The sequence below is a fragment of the Hyla sarda genome, chromosome 4 (genome assembly GCF_029499605.1).
Source record: "Hyla sarda isolate aHylSar1 chromosome 4, aHylSar1.hap1, whole genome shotgun sequence".
Taxonomy (NCBI): domain Eukaryota; kingdom Metazoa; phylum Chordata; class Amphibia; order Anura; family Hylidae; genus Hyla; species Hyla sarda.
Genome location: NC_079192.1, coordinates 404,639,557 through 404,663,804, shown reverse-complemented (window position 1 = coordinate 404,663,804; position 24,248 = coordinate 404,639,557). Strand labels below are relative to the sequence as shown.

Below are 24,248 nucleotides of genomic sequence, written 5' to 3'. Positions count from 1 at the left end.
TTTTATTTTTATTTACACTTTTTTATTGGAAACTTATTCAAACTTTTAATAGGGGAGGAGTTAAATGATCTTTATTCACTTTTTTTTTGCAGTGTTATAGGTCCCATAGGGACCTATAACACTGCACACACTGATCTTCTATGCTGATCACTGGTTTCTCATAAGAAACCAGTGATCAACGATTCTGCCGCATGACTGCTCATGCCTGGATCTAAGGCACTGAGCAGTCATTCGGCGATCGGACAGCGAGGAGGCAGGTAGGGGCCCTCCCGCTGTCCTGTCAGCTGTTCGGGATGCCGCGATTAGCCGCGGCTATCCCGAACAGCCCGACTGAGCTAGCCGGGAACTTTCACTTTCACTTTTAGCCGCGCGGCTCAGCTCTGAGCGCGCGGCTAAAGGGTTAATAGCGCGCGGCGCCACGATCGGCGCTGCGCGCTATTAGAGGCGGGTCCCGGCTTCACTTTGATGCCGGGCCCGCCGTGATATGACGCGGGGTTACTGTGTAACCCCGCGTTATATCAGAAGAGCAGGACCAAGGACTTACCAGTACGTCCTTGGTCCTTAAGGGGTTAATCAGATATACCAGTTGCCACAGAATTGGAAAGTGTTAAAGAAGTTTTCACCATTTAAATATACAGCTCCCAGAATTACTTAAAGGGGTACTCCACTGGAAAACATTTACTTTTAGATCAACTGGTGCAAGAAAGTTAAACAGATTTTTTAATTACTTCTATTTAAAATCTTAATCCTTACAGTACTTATAAGCTGCTGTATGCTCCACAGGAAGTTGTGTAGTTCTTTCCAGTCTGACCACAGTGTTATTTGCTGACACCTATCAATATCAGGAACTGTCCAGAGCAGGATAGGTTTACTATGGGGATTTGCTCCTACTATGGACAGTTCTTGACATGACCACAGTGCTCTGTGCTGACACCTCTGTCCAAGAAAAGAAATTAAAAAAGAATATAACTTCCTGTGAATCTCTTATACAGCAGATAATAAGTGCTGGAAGGATTAAGATTTTTAAATAGAAGTAATTTACAAATCTGTTTAACTTTGTAGCACCAGTTGATAAAAAAAAAAAAAAAAAATGTTTTCCAATAGAGTACCCCTTTGAGCAGTGGTGAGGTTATGCTGGGAGTTGTAGTTTCATTGACCTAACTGTAGAACTGACAAGCGACTACAGCTCTGATAGGACATAGTGAGGAGAATACACAATGATATCAGTGACTACAGGGGACGTCTTCTCTATAGTGAGGAGAATACACAATGATATCAGTGACTACAGGGGACGTCTTCTCTATAGTGAGGAGAATACACAATGAGATCAGTGACTACAGGTGACGTCTTCTCTATAGCTGGGATGTGGAATTTCTATCGCCCGACGCCCGGGACTAGCAGTTTTGGGCGCCGGGCAGGTGAATTTGTCCGGCCCTTAGCCCGGCTTCGGGCAAGCAGGGCCAGACCTGACAAGTGCGGCAGCGGCGGTGACGATCTGCAGTCTGTATGGAGCGGGCACCCGACTCCTGCCCGCTCCATACTCTGCAGCCTGTGTAAGCCGAAGCAGAGCAGGGGAGAGGAGAAGCTGTGTATGTCTCCTCTCCCCTGCTCTGCAGACGTGCGGGGGGAGATGAGGGGGCGTGGCTTCTTGCTCCCCGTGCAGACCTGCGTCCTTTGCCTTCACTCCCCCCAGCTGTACCTTCGGAGAGCTGAGGGGAGGAGGCGCGTCTGCATGGGGAGATGCTTGCGGCGCTCTGCAGTATGTATGGAACGGGCTCAGGATTCCTGCCCGCTCCATACTCTGCAGACCCCTGGCTGTTCTCAGTAGCCAGAGGCCGCCGCTAATAGCCAGCATGCGGCGATCACCGCTGCTGGCTATTAACCCTTTAGATCACCGCTGTCAAAGCTGACAGAGGCGTCTAAAGGGAGATGTGAATGCTCCCTGGTGGGCTAGTGGGGTGGATGCCCCCCCCCCCCCGCAGCGCGATCGCAGGGGGGGCATCCACTATGGAGGTAGTCGGAGGACTGACCACTGCTTCCTCCAGTCCAAGCTCTGTCATTGATAGATCCTGGCTGGACCAGGCTCTATCAATGGATCACAGAGCACACAGATTAATAGAGATCAATAGAACTCTATTCATCTGTCTGAGGAATCTACACTTTATAACACTTATAGGAGGAATCATTAAAGAAATAAATAAAATAAAAAAGTTTTAATAAAAGTTTGAAAGACACACATTAACCTAGTGGTCTTCAAACTGTGCCCCTCCAGATGTTACAAAACTACAATTCCCAGCATGCCAGGACAGCCGTTGGCTGTCCGGGCATGCTGGGAATTGTAGTTTTGCAACATCTGGAGGGCCACAGTTTGAAGACCGCTGCATTAACCCCTTCCATGTTAAAAGTTCAAATCACCCACTTTTCCTATATAAAAACATGCAAACATGTTTACGGACGGGCGCACCGTGAAGGCCGGGTGGGGGATGCTGCGGAGCGTCTTTGTGTCACCCCATTAGGTTGGTGTCACCCTGTGCGGGCCGCACCCCCCGCACCCGGGTGGCAACGCCACTGAAGCTACAACCATCCGGTCTGGATGAAGCCTCAGGAGCATTTACTGCATTCACAATGAGGACTGAATCCATCAGCCTCATCTCCTGTCCTCTGGGGACCTCTAGTGGTGGTTTGTAGTATAGTTTCCATCTCTCTTTATGTGCTGTAAACTCACTGCCAATCTTCATTTCCTATTAACCCCTGCAGTGAACTTTCAGGTGTTTTGCCTTTGATCAATTTAAAATCAATTTGTGGTTAAATCAGAAATTATTTTATTTAGAAACCTTATAATTGAAGCTCTAATTAATCGCCTGAACAGCTTGACCCCAGGACTCTTCTATATAGACGCGATCCCGGTCGGCGGCTGTAACCATCAGTCTGTGCACACGGTTGGTTCCCTGTGTTATTTCATACATTTTATCCTACAGCCCAGTACACACTACTGATCTCCGCACAGCAGCTTTATCCCCTGTACATCTGATCGGAGGAGCCGCATCATCTATTTACTGGATGTTTTATTGATGATTTGTATTTCTGCCTTTTACCATCCAGTGATCCAGTTGTATTTTACCCCTTTTATTTGTTCTCTATTTTTATTACATTGTACATTTATTGTTTATGTGGATATATAAGAAAGTTACTGTCAGTTCTAGTCCCAGGAAGATCTCATCCCCCATAGACCCCTGATCACACCCAGCAGATTATTACCGCAAGAACAATCAGGGGCCGGAGGTCTAGGAGAGAATTTCCCGGACGATCTCTGCAGATCTATAAACGATCAGGTATAATCTCCGTCCATTACTCTCTTCTCACTTTATTCTATCACATTTTATATGGATGAAGAGTAAAAGATCTGGAGAAGCGATCAGTAAGATCGGAAGATCAGGATCCACGAGGAGCCGATAAACAGACAATGAACAAAAAGTATGGAGCTATAGCTCCGCCCCCAGGAGGCACCAAACGGTTAAATCATTGTTAACTCTTCCGTGCCCGCGGCATTTTTTTGTCGTGCCAATTTCTGCTCTTTGTTCCCCAACAATCCTCTCCGCTATTTTCCCGCTTCTCATTATATGGAATCCCGATGTGTGCAATGAGATTGACCGAGAATAATCGTTCGAGAGCCTGACCCCGTCCTGACCCCACGTGTTATTATATGATAAAAGGGGAGAAATCGGAATAATAAATCAGCAGAAGATCGGGAATATCACAATCACATGATCTCCGGTGATCAGCCAATGATCCTCCAGTATCGGGGCTATAGCTCCGCCCACACAGTTAACCCTTCAGTGTCCTCCTTATGTCTGTCGGTCAGCGGTCACAGTTGTCATTAGACTGAAGCCAGCAGTGCTGACCGAGGGGATCGCTCCTCTCTATCCCCAGAGCACAGATCCGACCATACCCAGTCACATGACACCATCCTACATAACTGCACAGTTCTCAGCACTGAAAGAGTTAACCGCAGAGAACAATCCCGGGAGCCTCCCCCGTGTCCTCTCAGACATAACGCGGTGCCGCATCTCGGGTGTTCACACTGATTACCGGCTGCTCCTGTACAGACATCTGAATGCTGACAATATACGTCCTCAGATAACTATTCCTATCCCTATATACATGGCGCAGTACAGGAGAGCGCCCCCATATTCATTCTACATCTGGGGGGCTGCTGTAGCATTAATATATCATAAGAGAAAATAATCGCAATAATTCTCAGGTTGGGTAAAACACGATGTGCACAACCTATTACCTAGAGGATTTACATTTACTCCTAAATCTCTGAGAAATCAATAAGTGACTGTTACAACAGCGACACCTGCTGGTGAGAGCTTTATACTCTAATCTTTACATGTTACCAAATTGTAACATCGAGTATTTCTATTTCCCCAAAGGCTGATACAATTGTTACAAATAGATACAACAACTATGGTTGGTTACTAAAGATTATATTTACACAACACAACAATTGTATCTGTTCTCCTATCTGGTATAATGAGAAGTAGGTTGTTTAATTCTTAGGGACCAGACAGAATGGGGCGGGGCCTGTGCTCTGTGTCAGCCAATAACAGCTCATGAAAATGGCAGCTCAGCAGCCAATCAGAGCGCAGCCACTGACTATATAAGAGTCGCCAGCAGCTCCGCCATCTATATTTCTCTTCCGCAGTATTTTTATTGTTATAGACGGCAGCGATAAACTATGGCAGAAACCGCACCAGCCGCTGCTCCTCCCGCCGATCCGGCCGCGAAGTCCAAGAAGCAGCCGAAGAAATCAGCCGCAGGGGGCGCTAAGACAAGCCACAAACCCTCCGGTCCCAGCGTGTCCGAGCTGCTCGTTAAAGCCGTGTCCGCCTCTAAGGAGCGCAGTGGGGTGTCTCTGGCCGCCCTGAAGAAGGCTCTGGCTGCCGGAGGATACGATGTAGACAAGAACAACAGCCGCCTGAAGCTGGCCATCAAGGGGCTGGTGACCAAGGGAACCCTGCTCCAGGTGAAAGGCAGCGGCGCCTCCGGATCCTTCAAGATCAACAAGAACCAGCAGGAGACTAAGGACAAGGCGGCCAAGAAACCTGCAGCAGCTAAGAAAGCGACCAAATCCCCAAAGAAGGCTCCGAGCGCGGCCAAGAAGTCTGCAGCGGCCAAGAGTCCGAAGAAAGCCAAGAAGCCTGCAGCGGCCAAGAGCCCCAAAAAGCCGAAGGCTGCTCCCAAGAAGGTGGCCAAGAGCCCGGCTAAGAAGGCGGCCAAACCCAAAGCTGCCAAGAGCCCGGCTAAGAAGGTGACTAAAGCCAAGAAGAGCGCGGCTAAGAAATAATCGGGAGCCTCGTCCTGTACTTATCCCACAAAGGCTCTTTTCAGAGCCACCACCTCCTCCAGACAGAGCTGTATGATCACCGCCCGGATATCACCCTGGATATATAGTTATGATAGTGATATAAATCCCTTCTATATTATCATCACTTTATTATATTGTTATATAAATCACAATGCATCTGCCTTTACTTCTAGATCCCCTTATGAACACTGAACTGAGGATGTTCTGCTGTAACACTGATAGTGTCAGCGCTTGGCGAAAATATCTCCTTGTTACAAATCGGCAACATAAAAGGTTATATAAATCCCTCACCACAAGGTGTCGCTATTGTAACACAATGTATCTCCTGTGTATAAACTATAAGGATTTACACTGCTTTAATAAATAGACGCTCTATGGATAGACGGGATTACGGAAACTGATTTACCAGAGATTTGGGGGTGAATGTAACCCTGTATTTTCCCTATTCTGAGGGTTATTGGGCTGCTTAGTCTTATTACTATATAAAGCCATGCAGTCACGAATAGCCTATATATGGGAGAGCGGCAGACAATCTGAACACTCGGAATACTGCACCGCGTCATGTCTGAGGGGACACGGGGGAGGGCGCTATTACCGGGAGTTACGTCTGTCCGCAGGCAGGACCGAATAGGGCCAGGATGGGCCCCGCCTCTTCTGAACAAAGATCGATGGCTGACGCCCCATGTGTTTTGGCGGGCTCAGCTTTATATGAATCAGCCAATGGGATGTAGGGGGTGTGGCTTACTTTATCCAATCACGATGAGGCCAGGACTATAACTGTTCTGCTCTTTCCTCTCCCGATCACTTCTTACTGACTTGTCTATAGAGAATCATGGCCAGGACCAAGCAGACCGCGCGTAAATCCACCGGAGGGAAAGCTCCCCGCAAGCAGCTGGCTACTAAGGCCGCCAGGAAGAGCGCTCCCGCCACTGGTGGGGTGAAGAAGCCTCACCGCTACCGTCCAGGTACAGTGGCTCTCCGTGAGATCCGCCGCTACCAGAAGTCCACCGAGCTGCTGATCCGGAAGCTCCCCTTCCAGCGCCTGGTAAGAGAGATCGCCCAGGACTTCAAGACTGATCTTCGCTTCCAGAGCTCGGCGGTCATGGCCCTGCAGGAGGCCAGCGAGGCTTACCTGGTGGGACTCTTTGAGGACACCAATCTATGCGCCATCCACGCCAAGAGGGTCACCATCATGCCTAAAGACATCCAGCTGGCCCGCAGGATCCGTGGGGAGAGAGCTTAGATCTAATCGGGACCCGCATATAACACAAAGGCTCTTATCAGAGCCACCAAATTATCTATAGAACGAGCTGATTCCTGAATGTCTCCAGTTCTGTCCCGATTCTCCGCCTGTTCTCATAAGCAGGATCCAGTATAGTTCTCTAGAATAAACCCTTTCAGTGCTGGAAATGTGCAGGTATAGAATTGTCCTCTGCGGTATTAGTTCCTGGGGGTGACCGGTATTATGGGGACTGCAGTGTATATTCTGGGGGTTACAGAGGATCGGTCCCCTCCGGTCAGGACTGCTGGCTTCAGACTCCTGACATATATAACAAGTAATCGGGATATGAAGGAGGAATACAAGGCAGGCAGCAAGGACACTGAAGGGTTAACACTATGGTCGGAGCTATATCCCCGATACTGGAGGTTCATTGACTGATCACCCGAGATTGTAATATTCCCGATCATCTGCTGATCTATTCCGATCTCTCCCCTTCTATCATATATTAACACGTGGGGTTAGGCTCTCGGACGATTATTCTCGGTCACTCTCATTGCACATATCGGGGCTTTATATAATGTCGTACAATGTGTGCAGAGTCTTGGTGCCCGGGGGTGAGCAGTCCTGTAGACCTGGTAATGCTGCCCGAGTGATCGATTCTTGTGAATGGATCGTTCTTCAGACCAAAACGATCTGAATCCCCCGATACTTCGCTTGGGCTCATACAGAGTCCGGGGCTGGGTCCGCAGGATTATGGTAAACAATTGTTTCCTGTCATCTTAACCCTTTCATTGCCTAAGATATTAATATTGGTGGACGATCCAAATGTGCTTTTCTTTTAATCCCTGGTAGAGGCAGCAGCGGTGCATGTCCCGCTAATAGACAGCACTATGATGTTTCCTTCTCAGCCACAAAATCACTTCTAAATCCCTCCATTGTCCTGTCCTGGCGGTCTATTAACTCTTTCAGTGTATAGCAGCCCTAGTGACCTAATCAGAAGCCCTCACATCGCTCCTCGTGCTAGAACCGCTGCTGTAATACCCGGAGCTGTCGCCATTTTGCCCGGTACCGACAGATCCTCTGAGTATAAAGAGCGGGGGGATTGATCCCACCTTCTAGGGACTCAATATAATCGCCTCATCGATTGTATATAAATCATTTCCCCTGTGATCTGTACAATACCGAATCTCACCGACCAGAAGCGCTATCTGCTTCTCTGCTGTGCGCAAACACCTGAACCTGACGGGTAACATGAATGCAGCTGCTCGCGGTGTTCGGTAGATTTTCCCTCTTTATTCTACACTGGCCGGATTCTCGCCGATATCGCTGGTAATATAAATCTTGCAGACGACTGACTGCTCCTCAGATCTCCTAAAGATTATTCGTTACATTTTGAGAAGGATCGGATTAGTAACCAGCCGCAAACTAATAGCTGCGAGTAATGTAGAAGGAGCGGGAGATTCAAAATAGGGACCGTTACAGTGTTCAGCCAATCAGCGGAGGGAGAGGGAGGAGCCAGGAATGTAAATTCAGTAAAATAAACGCCCCGGAAGTCGCCATTGTTCTCGGTCCGCTCCTGTGCTATATAAGCCGGACTCTGCCGCACTCAGTATCTTGCAGTCTACTTGCTACATAGAGAAGATGTCTGGACGCGGTAAAGGAGGGAAAGGGCTCGGTAAGGGCGGAGCCAAGCGGCACAGGAAGGTGCTCCGGGATAACATCCAGGGCATCACCAAGCCTGCCATCCGCCGTCTAGCTCGCAGGGGAGGTGTGAAGCGCATCTCCGGCCTCATCTATGAAGAGACTCGCGGTGTCCTGAAAGTCTTCCTGGAGAACGTCATCCGTGACGCCGTCACCTACACCGAGCACGCCAAGAGGAAGACCGTCACCGCTATGGACGTGGTGTACGCCCTCAAGCGCCAGGGCCGCACTCTCTACGGCTTCGGAGGTTAATTCTGCTTCTACTCGGCTCCATCACATCAACCCAAAGGCTCTTCTCAGAGCCGCCCACATGTTCTATGGAAAAAGCTAGAGTTCCCTGTGTCTGCACTGCTGTGTATCTGTCGTAGTGGTCTATTATATCTATTATAATTTATTATCTCTATAGTTAACGTGGTTGGGATGAAAGGGCTATAGAAGCTGTATAAGGAGAGAACCCGTTTTGGGGATTTACTAGGACTTAATATCAATGGCCCGAGTTGTGTCCTGTCATATAGATGACTATTGGCCGATGTGTATAGTGACAGGGAAACTAGTAGCAGTTCGGGTGGGAGGTGATGTGATTCTATATAGAGCCATGAATATAATAGGATGTGGAGACTCCTTCCCCTGAACATGTGGAGGGACCGTAGAATGTAACATTACATGGCCCTGATTATGATCGCTGCCCGGGAGTTCTGTACTAACACTGTACACTGCGGAGAATACATTACTAGCCGACACCATTCTGTAATTAACCACCAACAGGACAGCGCCCCCTATTGATCCCGTAGAATGAACGGGAAAATAACCAACGGTTCTATAGCCGGATACTGACCGCTCTTTGGCTCCTCTCCGGGGGGTTGAGTTTCCCGCTCTTTGATTCTGTCCCGTCCTCTCCCTCCTTGTAATAACACGAGGACGGGTCAGCGATTGTTTCCGGTCATTGTATAAAGCCAGTCCCGGTGTATCCATGTACCGAGTGAGGCGGCTGGAGATCTGATGTGTCCAGGAGCTTCTATTACTCACAGGAGGCTACAGTATAGGGGGCGCCATCTCTATAATGAGGTCCTATCTATACTGTCTCCTATTATATCTCCGGATCCCTTGTCTAGTAACTGATGGTCTCTAGGTTCCTATTGTCATTTGTTTCTCCATTACAGGAACTGCTTGTACATTACCCGTATGACACCGGGGGTTCATGTGTATTATTGGGGTCATATATAGTGTTGAGCGGCATAGGCCATATTCGAATTCGCGAATATTCGCGAATATTCGCGAATATATGGACGAATATTCGTCATATATTCGCATATTCGTTATATCCTCGTTTTATTTTCGCACATGCGAAAAATCGCGTATGCGAAAATTAGCGCACGGGAAAATCAGCATACGCGAAAATTCGCGTATGCGGAAATTAGTACATGGGAAAATTCGCATACACGAAAATTAGCATATGCTAAGTTTCGCATATGCGAATTATCGCACGCCAGTCTCACACAGTAGTATTACAGCGTTCTTTACACCACACAAGCTGGAAGCAGAGAGGGATGATCACTGTGATTTGTACTGTAAGAAAAAAAAAACGAATATTCGTAATTACGAATATATAGCGCTATATTCGCGAAATTCGTGAATTCGCGAATATGCGATATTCGCGAATAATATTCGAATTGCGAATATTCGCGAGCAACACTAGTCATATATTCCGAATTATAAAAGGGAGGCGGCTGTACACACAGTCAGGTAAGTGACCAGAAAGATCGGCACAAATCCTTCTTCCATTCACTATAGTTCCGTATTCATCTCGGGCAAATCTTAATATGTTCCACACTGAATGGGGATTGGCTGATGAAGTCACATGATCTGTTCTGGCCAATAGGCGGATACTATTCCCTAACTGTCAATCTCAATTAGCAATTAGAATGTTTCTCTATAATTGAGCAGAGAACGTTCTAATTGCTTATTAAGATTGACAGTAATGGGAAAGTATCTGTTAATTGGCCGGAACAGATCATGTGACCTCATCAACCAATCCTCATTCAGTGTGGGACTTCTGCTAGTAATAAAAATGGTAGAATAACTTTTGTATGAATGTATTCTGCATGTCCTTGTCTGATTGTGTTTGCAAAATATTAAAAATAATATAATAATAACTAATACATCTAACAACTATATGACTTGTGCAGTAGGGACAGGTTATGTGTTACAGCCGCGGCCTCCTGCTGTATAAGATAGAGACAAGAAGACGCTAGTGAGGCTGATGCGGAGAAGTCTCTACAGAGCGATGATCTCTAACATGATGTGCGGGCGGAGCCTTCTACAGACAGAGGGTAAGGGGATGAATCATTTCCCTAAACGTGTAATGATGGGGGTTATACTCCATGGGGAGATTACAGCCAACAGATTATATGTAACAATATTTCAGGGGATCTTCCTGCTGTAATAATCCGCTACTCCCCACCGTAGAGATCACATTACCGGCAGATCAGCTCCGATCAGTCTCGTTTACCACAAACAGAACAACATTCAGCATTCTCCCACCTGCGCCGCAAATCCACCCTCTGCCCGCTACATGTTCTAAGACTACAACCCCCAGCATGTCCCCCACTGTAAGTGCTACAACCCCCAGCATGTCCCCCACTGTAAGTGCCACAACCCCCAGCATGTCCCCCACTGTAAGTGCCACAACCCCCAGCATGTCCCCCACTGTAAGTGCCACAACCCCGAGCATGTCCCCCACTGTAAGTGCATGCTGTGGGAGTTGTAGTCTTAGAACAGGTAGGTGGCAGATGGCATAAGTGCGGCGCGGGGGAAAGGCTGGCTGCACCCCAAAAATCCATATGTAGAAACTGTACCCGTCCCTCTTAGTGAGGGTAGCGGGGATGGAGTGAGCAGGAAACTGTCCTTGTCCGGAGGGTCACATTCTGCTATAGGAACAGTTTTCTTTAGATTTTTTTTAAAGAGCCGAAAAACAGAAGTGAAGGTGTCCAATCCGTCTCACACTGTTAATGAAAGAAACTTCAGTTCTACTATAACCCCTGTATAAAGAACATGTCATAAGAAATCTAATCCTTATTAGACAAGATCAGCGGAGCCAGCTCTGTAGGAGACAATGTGGTGGCTCTTAGAAGAGCCTTTGGTGTTCGGGATGATCTGGGATAAGCGGTGATCACTTGCTCTTGGCCGCTTTGCTGCTCTCGGTCTTCTTGGGCAGCAGCACGGCCTGGATGTTGGGCAGGACGCCTCCCTGGGCGATGGTCACCCCACCCAGCAGCTTGTTCAGCTCCTCGTCATTGCGCACGGCCAGCTGCAGGTGACGGGGGATGATGCGGGTCTTCTTGTTGTCCCGGGCGGCATTACCGGCCAATTCCAGGATCTCAGCGGTTAAATACTCCAGCACAGCGGCCAGGTAGACCGGAGCACCGGCGCCCACCCTCTCGGCGTAGTTCCCTTTGCGGAGGAGCCTGTGCACACGACCGACGGGGAACTGGAGTCCTGCCCGGGATGAGCGGGTCTTTGCCTTGGCCCGAACCTTCCCTCCTTGTTTGCCGCGTCCAGACATAATGATAAGTGAATTCTAAAAGTACAAGAGAATTTCCTCCGAGATGTCACCGTTATTCTCTTTCTGCTGCCTTTTATATGTTTCTGCTCCGCCCTCCGGCTCCTGTGATTGGGTAGATGTGAATCCGACCAATGGTGACGAGACTTGAAGAAACACCAATAAATCATTCACTGGGCGGGGCTAATGACACTCCCACAGGTCACATGATTTGCTCCTCCAGTAGAACAGTGAGCAGACAGCATTTCTTATTTGCATGGGCTGCATATAAATACGGCTGCGGTGGGAGGAGGAAGCATCATTATTCTCTCTGTTCTAGTGAAGAAGGATTGTGAGTGATTATTATGCCTGATCCCGCCAAGTCTGCACCAGCCCCCAAGAAGGGCTCCAAGAAAGCCGTGACCAAGACTCAGAAGAAGGACGGCAAGAAGCGGAGGAAGACCAGGAAGGAAAGCTATGCCATCTACGTGTACAAGGTGCTCAAGCAGGTCCATCCTGACACCGGCATCTCCTCCAAGGCCATGGGCATCATGAACTCCTTTGTCAACGATATCTTCGAGCGCATCGCAGGGGAAGCCTCCCGCCTGGCTCACTACAACAAGCGCTCCACCATCACCTCCCGGGAGATCCAGACCGCCGTGCGCCTGCTGCTGCCTGGAGAGCTGGCCAAGCACGCCGTGTCCGAGGGCACCAAGGCCGTCACCAAGTACACCAGCGCCAAGTAACCTGCTCCGCCTCCTGCTGTCACCCCAAAGGCTCTTCTAAGAGCCGCCACATTGTCTATAATAGAGCTGGAGCTTCTATCTGCTAGAATTAGCTTTATTCTCTTTGTGGCCGAGTTTATACCAGTGCAGCCGCTTTATACTGTACATATTGTGCTGCTCCGGGATCGCGGTCTGTGATTCATAATCTGGCTGCTGGTTACATCAGCACCGTATATATACGTTAATGCCAGAATAAGTAATTGTGTCTCGGGTCTGGGGTTTGTGTCTCCTGCACTGACCGGACATATCGGTATCACAGTGGTGATCGGTATCGCCGGGATTCCCGTAGCTTTTCTGCGGTTCCGTTTAGATGCCGGGACATCTATACAAATTGTGAGATTCAGGTCCTTGTGTCTCCCGGATACGATCAGATCTCTTATCGGTTCGGTCCTGTATACATATTCCCACCATCAGATCTGATCGCAGACAGACTGGGCAGGAAACAATCGATCAGACACATTACAGGCAGGGTCTGCGCCATCTCTAGTCCCAGGAAGATCTCATCCCCCATAGACCCCTGATCACCCCCAGCAGATTATTACCGCAGTAACAATCGGGCCGGAGGTCTAGGAGAGAGGATTGTTAGGGAACAAAGAGCAGAAATTGTTACGACCAAAAAATACCGCGTTCACTGAAGGGTTAACAATGATTTAACCGTTTGTTGCCACCTGGGGGCGGAGCTATAGCTCCATACTTTGTGTTCATTGTGTATCTATCGGCTCCTCGTGGACAGTGATTTCCCGATCTTGCTGATCGCTTCTCCCGATCTTTTACTCTTCATCCATATAAAATGTGATAGAATAAAGTGAGAAGAGAGGACGATGGACGGAGATTATACCTGATCGTTTATAGATTTGCAGAGGTCGTCCGGGAAATTCTCTCCTAGACCTCCGGCCCCTGATTGTTATTGCGGTAATAATCTGCTGGGTGTGATCGGGGGTCTATGGGGGATGAGATCTTCCTGGGACTAGAACTGACAGTAACTTTCTTATATATCCACATAAACAATAAATGTACAATGTAATAAAAATAGAGAACAAATAAAAGGGGTAAAATACAACTGGATCACTGGATGGTAAAAGGCAGAAATACAAATCATTAATAAAACATCCAGTAAATAGATGATGCGGCTCCTCTGATCAGATGTACAGGGGATAAAGCTGCTGTGCGGAGATCAGTAGTGTGTACTGGGCTGTAGGATAAAATGTATGAAATAACACAGGGAACCAACCGTGTGCACAGACTGATGGTTACAGCCGCCGACCGGGAGCCCGTCGATACAGGAGAGATCTCGGTGGGAAACTATATATTTTTTCTATTCTGTTCAGATGATTAATATTAGCGCTTCAAAGCCTCAATTATAATGTTTCTAAATAGAATAATTACTGATGTAACAACAAAGTGAACTGATCAAAGACAAAACACCTGAAAGGTCACTGCAGGGGTTAATAGGATATGAAGATTGGCAGTGAGTTTACGTGAAGACAGATGGAAACTATACTACAAACCACCACTAGAGGTCCCCAGAGGAAGGAGATGAGGCTGATGGATTCAGTCCTCATTGTGAATGCAGTAAATGCTTCTGAGGCTTCATCCAGACCGGATGATATTTGTGATAACTTTTAGATCTAAAACATTTCCAGGCGCTTCCAGTTTTTCAAATCTGTTAGATTAATGGACTGGTACCTGTTTACTTGGAGGGATATAAGTGGAATCTCATGTGTTAGGCACAATAGTGTGAGGCAATCTGCTTCATCAGTTCTCTTATGTTCATTTCATCCCAAAAGCAAAGAACTACACAGCTCAGAAACATAAAGGGAACACTCAAATAACACAATGTAACTCCAAATCAGCATTTTTTGCAATTCTAACCACTGTCACTTTAAGCATTAATAACTCTGAGATGCTTTTACCTTTCATTCTGATTCCGAGATTGGTTTTACATGACATATTCTACTTTAACAAGGTGTTTAACAAGAATAGCAGCAAAGTGGAGGAGAAAAATCAAAGTCTGCATTTTTTACACTAAAATGTTCTTGTAGACCCATATTTTATTTTTTATTTTTACAAGGGGTAAAAGAAGAAAAAGTCCCCCAAAATTTGTAACCCAATTTCTCTCGAGCAAGATAATACATCATATGTGGATGTAAAGTGCTCTGTGGGTGCACTAGAGGGCTCAGAAGAGAAGGAACAACAATGGTATTTTAAAGAGCAAATTTTGCTGAAATGGTGTTTTGGGGGCATATCACATTTAGGAAGCCCCCATGGTGCCAGAGCAGCCAAAAACACCCCACATGGGATACTATTTTGAAAACTACACCCCTCATGGAACATAACAAAAGGGTACAGTGAGCCTTAACACCCCACAGGTGTTTGACAGCTTTGCGTGGAAGTTGGACGTGAAAATGAAAAATGTAAATTTTTTTACTAAAATGCTTGTTACCCCAAATTTTGGTGGTAATAGGTTAAAATGTCCCCCAAAATCTGAAACCTCATTTCTCTCGAGTAAGGAAATATATTATATGAGGATGAAAGTGATCTGAGGGTGCACTAGAGGGCTCAGAAGGGAAGGAGCAACATTGGGCTTTTGGAAAGCAAATTTTGCTTAAATGGTTTGTGGGGGCATGTTTCATTTAGGAAGCCCCCATGGTGCCGGAAAAGCGAAAAAAAAAAAAAAAAAAAACACATGGCATACTATTTGGAAAACTACACCACTCAAGGAACATAAAAAAGGGGTACAGTGAGCATTTACACCCCACTGGCGTTTGACAGATCTTTGTAACAGTGGGCTGTCCAAATGAAAAATTACATTCTTCATTTTCACGGACCACTGTTCCAAAAATCTGTCAGACACCTGTGGGGTGTAAATGCTCACTAAACTCCTTGTTACGTTCCATTAGTGGGAGGTTACATGTGGGTGTTTATTTGTTTGCGTTTATTTCCGAACCACTGTAACCAGCAGCCACCCCTGTGCAAATCACCAGTTTAGGCCTCAAATGCACATAGTGCACTCTCACTCATGAGCCTTGTTGTGCGCCCGCAGAGCATTTTTCGCCCACATATGAGGTATAAAAAAATAATAAAAATACACTAACATGCTGGTGTAGACCCCAACTTTACATTTTCATAAGGGGTAAAAGGAGAAAAAGCCACCAAAAATTTGTAGTGCAATTTTGCTGAAATAGATTTTGGTGGCCATGTCGTATTTAGGAAGCCCCCATGGTGCCAGAACACCAAAAAACACCCCACATGGCATACTATTTTGGAAACTACACCCCTCAAGAAACGTAACAGGGGGTACAGTAAGCCTTAACACCCCACAGGTGTTTGACAAATTTTCAATAAAGTTGGACGTGAAAATGAAAAAAAATATATTTTTTTACCTAAAATGCTGATGTTACCCCAAATTTTTAATTTTCACAAGGGGTAATAGGTGAAAATATCCCCCAAAATTTGAAACGCCATTACTCTCAAGTAAGGAAATATATTAAACGTGGATGTAAAGTGATCTGCGGGTGCACTAGAGGTCTCAGAATGGACGGATGGACATTGGGCTTTTGGAAAGCAAATTTTGCTGAAATGGTTTTTGGGGTCATGTCTCATTTAGGAAGCCCCCATGGTGCCTGAACAGTGAAAAACACCCCACATGGCACACCATTTGGGAAACTTAATCTCTCAAGGAACATAACAAGGGGTACAGTGAGCCTTAACAACCCACAAGTGTTTGACGTTGGACGTTAAAATGAAAAATGTAATTCTTTTTACTAAAATGCTTATGTCACCCCAAATTTTTCATTTTCATAAGGGGTAATAGGTTAAAATGTCCCCCAAAACCCCATTTCTCTCGAGTAAGGAAATTCCTCAAGTGATCTGCGGGTGCACTAGAGGGCTCAGAAAGGAAGGAGCAACAATGGGCTTATGAAAAGCGAATTTTGCTGAAATGGTTTTTGGGGGGCATGTTTCATTTAGGAAGCCCCCATGGTGCCAGAACAGCGAGAAGCACCCCACATGGCATACTATTTGGAAAACTACACCCCTCAAGGAACATAAAAAAAGGGGTACAGTGAGCATTTACATCACACTGGCATTTGACAGATCTTTGTAACAGTGGGCTTTGTAACAGTGGGCTGTCATTTTCACGGACCACTGTTCCAAAAATCTGTCAGACACCTGTGGGGTGTAAATGCTCACTAAACTCCTTGTTACGTTCCATAAGTGGGGAAGTTTCTGAAATGGGGTCACATGTGGGTGTTTATTTGTTTGCGTTTATTTCAGAACCGCTGTAATCAGCAGCCACCCCTGTGCAAATCACCAGTTTAGGCCTCAAATGCACATAGTGCACTCTCACTCCTGAGCCTTGTTGTGCGCCCCCAGATGGGGGTATTTCCATACTTGGGAGAAAGTGTGTTACAAATTTTGGGGTTCTTTGTTTCCATTGATCTTTTATGAAAATTAAAAGTATGGGGCAACACCAGCATGTTGGTGTAAAAAAAAAAAAAAAAAAAAATTACACTTCTTTCAGAAGATATGGAGGCTTTGGGAGGATTATGATGATTCTCTGAATAACCACTGATGCGCCATGGCCATGCAATATTCTCTCTTTATTTTATATTCTTTCTTTTATTTTTAATTTTAATTTTTTATTTCATAATTATTTCTCTTTTAATTTTACTTTCTTTCCCTTTCTCTCCTCCTCCTTCATCTCGACAGTGTTTCTCCTTTATATATAAGGTTGCAAATTTTGCTTTATATATTGTATACTCACTGTACATATGTCGTATTTTTCTTCTGTATTAAAATACAAAATTCTTTAAATAAACAGTTATACAAAAAAAAAAAAAAAAATTACATTAACATGCTGGTGTAGACCCCAACTTTACATTTTCATAAGGGGTAAAATGAGAAAAAGCCACCAAAAATTTGTAGCGCAATTTCTCCCGAGTACGGAAATACCGCATATGTGGCCCTAAACTGTTGCCTTGAAATACGTCAGGGCTCCGAAGTGAGAGAGCGCCATGTGCATTTGAGGCCTAAATTAGGGATTTTCATAGAGGTGGACCTGGATGCAAGCATTACACTTGCTTCCTCCACCAAAAATACTGTATGTCAGTTTTCCCCAAACAGGGTGCCTCCAGCTGTTGCAAAGCTCCCAACATTCCTGAACAGTCAATGGCTGTCGGGCAATACCGGGAGTTGTTATTATGCAACAGCTCTAGGTTCCGTTTTGGAAAATCTGACTTAAAAGATGTTTTTTTTATTTTTTTATTTGGGGGGGGGGGGGGCACAGTGTAAGGGTGTAGAGTATATGTAGTGTTTTACTCTTTATTTTGGGTTAGTGAAGTGTAGTGTTTTACAGTGTGTTTCTCTCAAACTTTTAGCGGGAAACTTGCTGTAAACCCCCGCCCGTGTTAATGTACCCTGTACATTAATGTTGGGGAGGGGTTGGGGGGGGAAACTACATGCCACTGACTGATTGACAATCAATTTCACATGCTGTTGTGCAAATGGAACAGACAACAGATGGACATTGTAGGTAATTAGCAAGATGCCCCCAGTAAAGAAGTGGTTCTGCAGGTGGTGACCACAGACCACTTCTAAGTTACTATGGTTCCTGGCTGATGTTTTGGTCAGCCAGGAAGCATAGGAACCACTCTAGTGGTAGTGTGGTGAGCCACAATAAATGGCAGGACCACGGGGTGTAGTGGTGTAAGTGGATGGTATTAACCCCAGGGGCAAGGTGTTATTAACCCCTAATGTTCGTTACGCCAGAGTGTCTATTTATTTATTTATTTATTTATTTATTTATTTTTTTTTTTTTTGGGGGGGGGTATCGGGAACCACCCAAATGATATCTCCACTATCCCAATGGCTAGGCAGTGAAATGAGAGTGCACAACCGGGTTATGGTTTAATGGAGGCTTTACTGAGGTCAGACAGTTGTTATAGTCTCTACAGCTCGGCCAGAATCCCAGAGAGTTGGCCAGGAACAAGGAAGGACCCAGCAGCTTGCTGGCACTAATTATACTTGTAACAGACTGTAGATTCTTGACTAGACTGTAGGTATTAGGTGTTAGGAATAGTGTTAGGGATTGAGATTAGGGGGTTATGATTAGTTTTTAGGATCAGTGTTAGGGATTAGGATTAGGGGCTAGGATTAGGGGGCTAGGATTAGAGTTTAGGATTAGGGTTTAGGATTAGAGTTTAGGATTAGTGTTAGGGGTTAGGATTAGGGATAGGATTAGGATTAGGGGTCAGAATAAGGATTAAGGATAGGATTAGGATTAGAGGTTATGGAGTGAGACGGCTGTACAGCAGAAAAGTGTGTCCCTGTGCAGAGGGTAATATTCCACTACAGACACACAATTTTCTTCATTACATTACCTTATATGACCACAGTGGTTATCAATGTATGGGATACTGATCAATGTGATCTGCTTTATAGTAGATGGGTACTTCACATAATGGAGGAAATTATTTATTGACTAATATGGTCTATATGATCAATATGATGTACTTGACTATGCCATGAAGAAGGATCCATATCCTGAATACAGGATTGTATATAATATCTATTATTTACACCTCTATATGACCTATGTCAGTGATGGCGAACCTATGGGACGCGTGCCATAGGTGGCACGCCAAGCCCCCTCTGTGGGCACGCAGCCATAGTTTGCCAGGCAGGGTAAACCGGGAAATCCCTGTGTCCCGAAAGATCTTTTCGGACACAAAGATGTCCCTGATTACCTTTCTCCGGCCCCGCGTTAACTTTAAAAATGCAGGGGCCGCAGGGAGGTAGTGCATGCGTGCGCCCATAGGAACGAAGGAGCGAAGCATCTAGGAGGATGACGCGCGCTGGCCAACATGGTAATTTACCAGCTACACTTCAGCTTCGGCGCTCCGACCACCACTCCTCCGGTCCCGGGACCTACTGCTATGGTCTATTAAGATTAGGTCATGACCCCTGACCAGAGGAGCGATGGATGGAGCACTGTGAGGCCGTACACAGACATACAGCCTCCAGCCATACACTATATATGGCTGAAGGTTGTATGTCTGTGGGGGAACTATACTGCACCTAATGTGGGAGGACTGCAACCTAATATGGGGGAACTACAACCTAATGTGGGAGAACTACAACAACCTAATGTGGGGGAACTATACTGCCTACCTAATGTGGGGGAACTACAACCTAATGTGAGGGAGCATACTGCCTACCTATTGTGGGGGAACATACTGCCTACCTATTGTGGGGGAACATACTGCCTACCTAAGTTGTTTTTTCTAAACCTAAACCTCAGTATTCTGATTTAATTGCTGTGCTGGCACTTTGAGGGGAAAAAAAAAAGTTGGTGTTTATTACGGTTTGGGCACTCGGGCTCAAAACGGTTTGCCATCACTGACCTATGTGATGAATATGATCTATTTGGTATGTGATCTATATGATGCAGGGGTGGCGGTTGTACTGTCTTCTCAGTGGCATCTGGCACAGGAGGTTACATGTTCCATGCTGCTGGCAGACTTGTTGTCTTAGGGGTGATGACGGATCCTACTGCACTGAATACTCTCTCTGATTCTACCCTTGAGGGTGGATAAAATATCCCTGGTTGTTGTCAGGTTTCTTCCAGTGTTAAAATGCACACTAAGGTATCGGAACACACAATGGCTTTTTCCAAGTGTTTCCAAAAATTAAATAACCTATAATAGACTGACACAAGAAAGTGTCCACAAAATGCTTTATTATTTACAAAAAGGATTACATACAGCAACAGAGAGCCCTCCCATTTTAAAATGGCCCACCCCTAAAAAACACCAACCCCAAAAACACAAGATAGGGTGCACATATTGGAATATTCCCAGAGACAACTATCAACCAACAGTGTCACATCTCCCTCATAGTGCACGCTATTATGCCATATGATTTACAAACAGTATTAGTTACCGGTTATTGACATGCTGAGGACTCAGAGAGTACACCCCACCACCACCTCAATACGTGTTTTGAATCTTTGTCAAGAAGTGGGGTGGGTGCAACTGCCTGCCCTGAAGAAGTATTCCACTGCTAGACATCTTATCCCCTATCCCAGTAGCAGGACCCCCGTGATCTCCCGCAACACCCGACTTTCTAAACAAATGCAGGGTTCCTGGGGCAGTTGTGGTTATGTCATGGTCATGCCGCACCCCTTCCATTCATATCTATGGGAGGGGGCGTGTCTGCTAACACGTCCCCTCCCATAGACATGAATAGAGTGGGTGTGATGTGATGTCACAAGGGGGCGTGGTCATTATGTCACAATCACGGCCTCCATGTTCTTGATATCTAAGAAAAACTTGCTGCACTATTACTCTACACCACTAGAGGGATCCCTGGATTAACATGATACATATCATATTATGCCATTATATCATATTATAAGGAACATGGGGTGGGGGGATTTATCAAGTTATTTGGATTTTCTTTTTGTTTCCTTTTGTAGCAAGTTGCCAGGCGCAGTCACTTTTTGTGCTTTTATTGTGTGACAAACCGAATAGCTCAGAAACCAAAGTCTTTTCTAAAAGTCACAAATTTTGAGGGCAAAGTTCTTTGAAAAGTCAAAAACCTAAGTAAACCTGGACCACACTTTGGTAACTATTGCGCAAATGAAATATCTTCCAGTAACTCCTTTTTTTTAACACCTTGCGCCAAAAAACACTGCTGAAAAATCAGTCTACACAAATAACTTTCCACAACACGAATTCATTAATATCCCACATTAGAGATGAGCGAACTTACAGTAAATTCGATTTGTCACAAACTTCTCGGCTCGGCAGTTGATGTCTTTTCCTGCATAAATTAGTTCAGCATTCAGGTGCTCCCGTGGGCTGGAAAAGGTGGATACAGTCCTAGGAGACTCTTTCCTAGGACTGTATCCACCTTTTCCAGCCCACCGGAGCACTGGAAAGCTGAACTAATTTATGCAGGAAAAGTCAGCAACCGCCGAGCTGAGAAGTTTGTGACAAATCAAATTTACTGTAAGTTCGCTCATCTCTATCCCCCATGATATCCACCTTTTACATGGATCATACAATTTATAAATATTTACAACCATAATAATTAATCAATGTATTAATGATCAATAACTAGTGGATGCATCAATAGTGAACAATTAAATAATTTAATTCATAATTAGATTTTATGGGTATTAATGTAATTATGGATTAAATTAAAAAACTAAACAAAACACTATAAATCCACAGCTCCTGCCCCACAACTCCAACAAGGAGATCACATAATTCAGGATCTGGGAGATGGAAAATCTGTAACTCCACATCCTAATATACAAACTCTTCTATATTACATCACTTTATTATTATGTTTTGTTATATCAAGCACAATGCAGATGTATTTATTTGTTCCTGATCATCTTACAGACTCTTACAATAACAGCACAACAATTTCAGCTGCTCTTATATCTGGTATAGAATAAGCAGGGGGTGTAAGTCTTAGTCAACATCCATAGTTGTATCTATTTGTATCTCTGTAACTTGTGTCAGCACCTGGGAAATATTACTTGTTACAATTTGGTAACATGTAAAGAGTATAATACAAAGCTCTCACCACCAGGTGTCGCTATTGTAACACAATGTATCTGATCTGTATAAACTGTAACTGTAAGGATTTATACTGCTGTGATAAATAGACGATCTCTATGGATAGATGTGATTTAAGGAAGTTATTGATTTACCCAAATTTGGAGGTACATTTAACTCTTTCGTTAACTGGTTGTACACATGGTGTTATCCATCCTGAGAATTGATGGGTTTATTTGTTTTTATGGTATTAACACGTGGGATCAGGCTCTCGGACGATTATTCTCGGTCACTCTCATTGCACATATCGGGGCTCCATATAATGTCGTACAATGTGTGCAGAGTCTTGGTGCCCGGGGGTGTGCAGTCCTGTAGACCTGGTAATGCTGCCCGAGTGATCGATCCATTCACAAGATTTGTTCTGCCATCTGCTGCTCCCCGCACACACATTATACACATGACAGATTATTGTGCTGCTATTGATCCTCTCCCATGTGTGTAACATACAGCTCACACACCTGCCCGATCACCATTCCCGCTCGGTACAATGACGACTGCTCTTCTCTAGAATGTTGGGGAGAATCGCGGTAAGAAAAAAAAACTGATTATTTAGAATCGGAAAAATGCAGCAAACGTTTTGGAATGGGCGGGAAATTCAAAACCTTCTTGTCTCGTGTTCAGCCAATCAACGGAAAGGGGGGAGGGTCAGGAATGTAAATGTGGTTAAAAGAAACGCCCCCCGGATGATGTCATCTTTGTTCCAGTTTTCTTTCAGGTCCACCCATGTGCCATATAAGCCGGTGCATTGCCGTGGAATGAGATTTGCCATAGAATGAGATGGTCCGCCTCCATCACATCCTATTGGCTCTCTCTTGTCACGTGACATATTTAAACGTCGCGCATCGATGCGCACAGTAGTGTCAGTTTGGCTATCACAGGGAGAGGATCTCCTCACCCTGTGATAGCTGAAGCTGTACGGAGCTCTCATGGCCTCTGTGGCCCGACAGAATTTCACACATGTACGCAGCTCATACGGCTGGCACATATACATTTACTGTTGATCCACAGCGCTATCGGGAGCCCGATGCCCGATGGCGCTGTCATCAGGATCCCCACGCCCGCAGCTCTACACCCCGTCCCCCGCATCTCTACTCCCCGTCCCGTTAACGCTCAGGGAGCGGGGAACAGAAAGTAGAGCATCGGGCGCAGGTTAAGTTATTCGCGTAGTGCTGCGCATGCGCAGTACTACTTTACCTGCGCCCGATGCTCTACTTTCTGTTCCCCGCTCCCTGAGCGTTAACGGGACGGGGAGTAGAGATGCGGGAGACGGGGAGTAGAGCTGCGGGCATGGGGCGCTCGCGGGGACGCACACTGATGACAGCGCCATCGGGCGTAGGAATCCCCATAGCGCTGTGGATCGCTCCCTGAGCGTTCACAGGGGACGGGGAGTAGAGCTGCGGGGGACGGGGAGGAGGGATGCGGGGGACGGGGAGTAGAGCTGCAGGGGACGGGGAGTAGAGCTGCGGGGGACGGGGAGTAGAGATGCGGGGGACGGGGAGTAGAGCTGCGGGCGTGGGGATCCTGATGACAGCGCCATCGGGCATAGGGCTCCCGATAGCGCTGTGGATCAACAGTAAATGTATATGTGCCAGCCGTATGAGCTGCGTACATGTGTGAACTTCTGTCGGGCCACAGAGGCCATTAGAGCTCCGTACAGCTTCAGCTATCACAGGGTGAGGAGATCCTCTCCCTGTGATAGCCAAACTGACACTGCTGTGCGCATCGATGCGTGACGTTTAAATATGTCACGTGACAAGAGAGAGCCAATAGGATGTGATGGAGGCGGACCATCTCATTCTATGGCAAATCTCATTCCACGGCAATGCACCGGACTCGGCCGCACTCAGTATCTTGCAGTCTACTCGCTACATAGAGAAGATGTCTGGACGCGGTAAAGGAGGGAAAGGTCTCGGTAAGGGCGGAGCCAAGCGGCACAGGAAGGTGCTCCGGGATAACATCCAGGGCATCACCAAGCCTGCCATCCGCCGTCTAGCTCGCAGGG

General features: G+C 46.1%; 3 protein-coding genes across 3 annotated transcripts in view; 2 read left to right on the top strand and 1 right to left on the bottom strand.

The window, feature by feature from the left end:
• The window catches only part of LOC130267519 (uncharacterized), a 125,018-nt gene that overhangs the window by 69,046 nt on the left and 31,724 nt on the right, over window positions 1-24,248 (bottom strand). The window lies entirely within an intron of this gene.
• LOC130366643 (histone H1B-like) lies at window positions 4,742-5,350 on the top strand. Its single transcript, XM_056568963.1, has one exon. The coding sequence runs from the start codon at window positions 4,742-4,744 to the stop codon at window positions 5,348-5,350; it is 609 nt and encodes a 202-aa protein (XP_056424938.1).
• On the top strand, window positions 12,106-12,596 carry LOC130267536 (histone H2B 1.1). Its single transcript, XM_056517483.1, has one exon. The coding sequence runs from the start codon at window positions 12,198-12,200 to the stop codon at window positions 12,576-12,578; it is 381 nt and encodes a 126-aa protein (XP_056373458.1). The 5' UTR covers window positions 12,106-12,197; the 3' UTR covers window positions 12,579-12,596.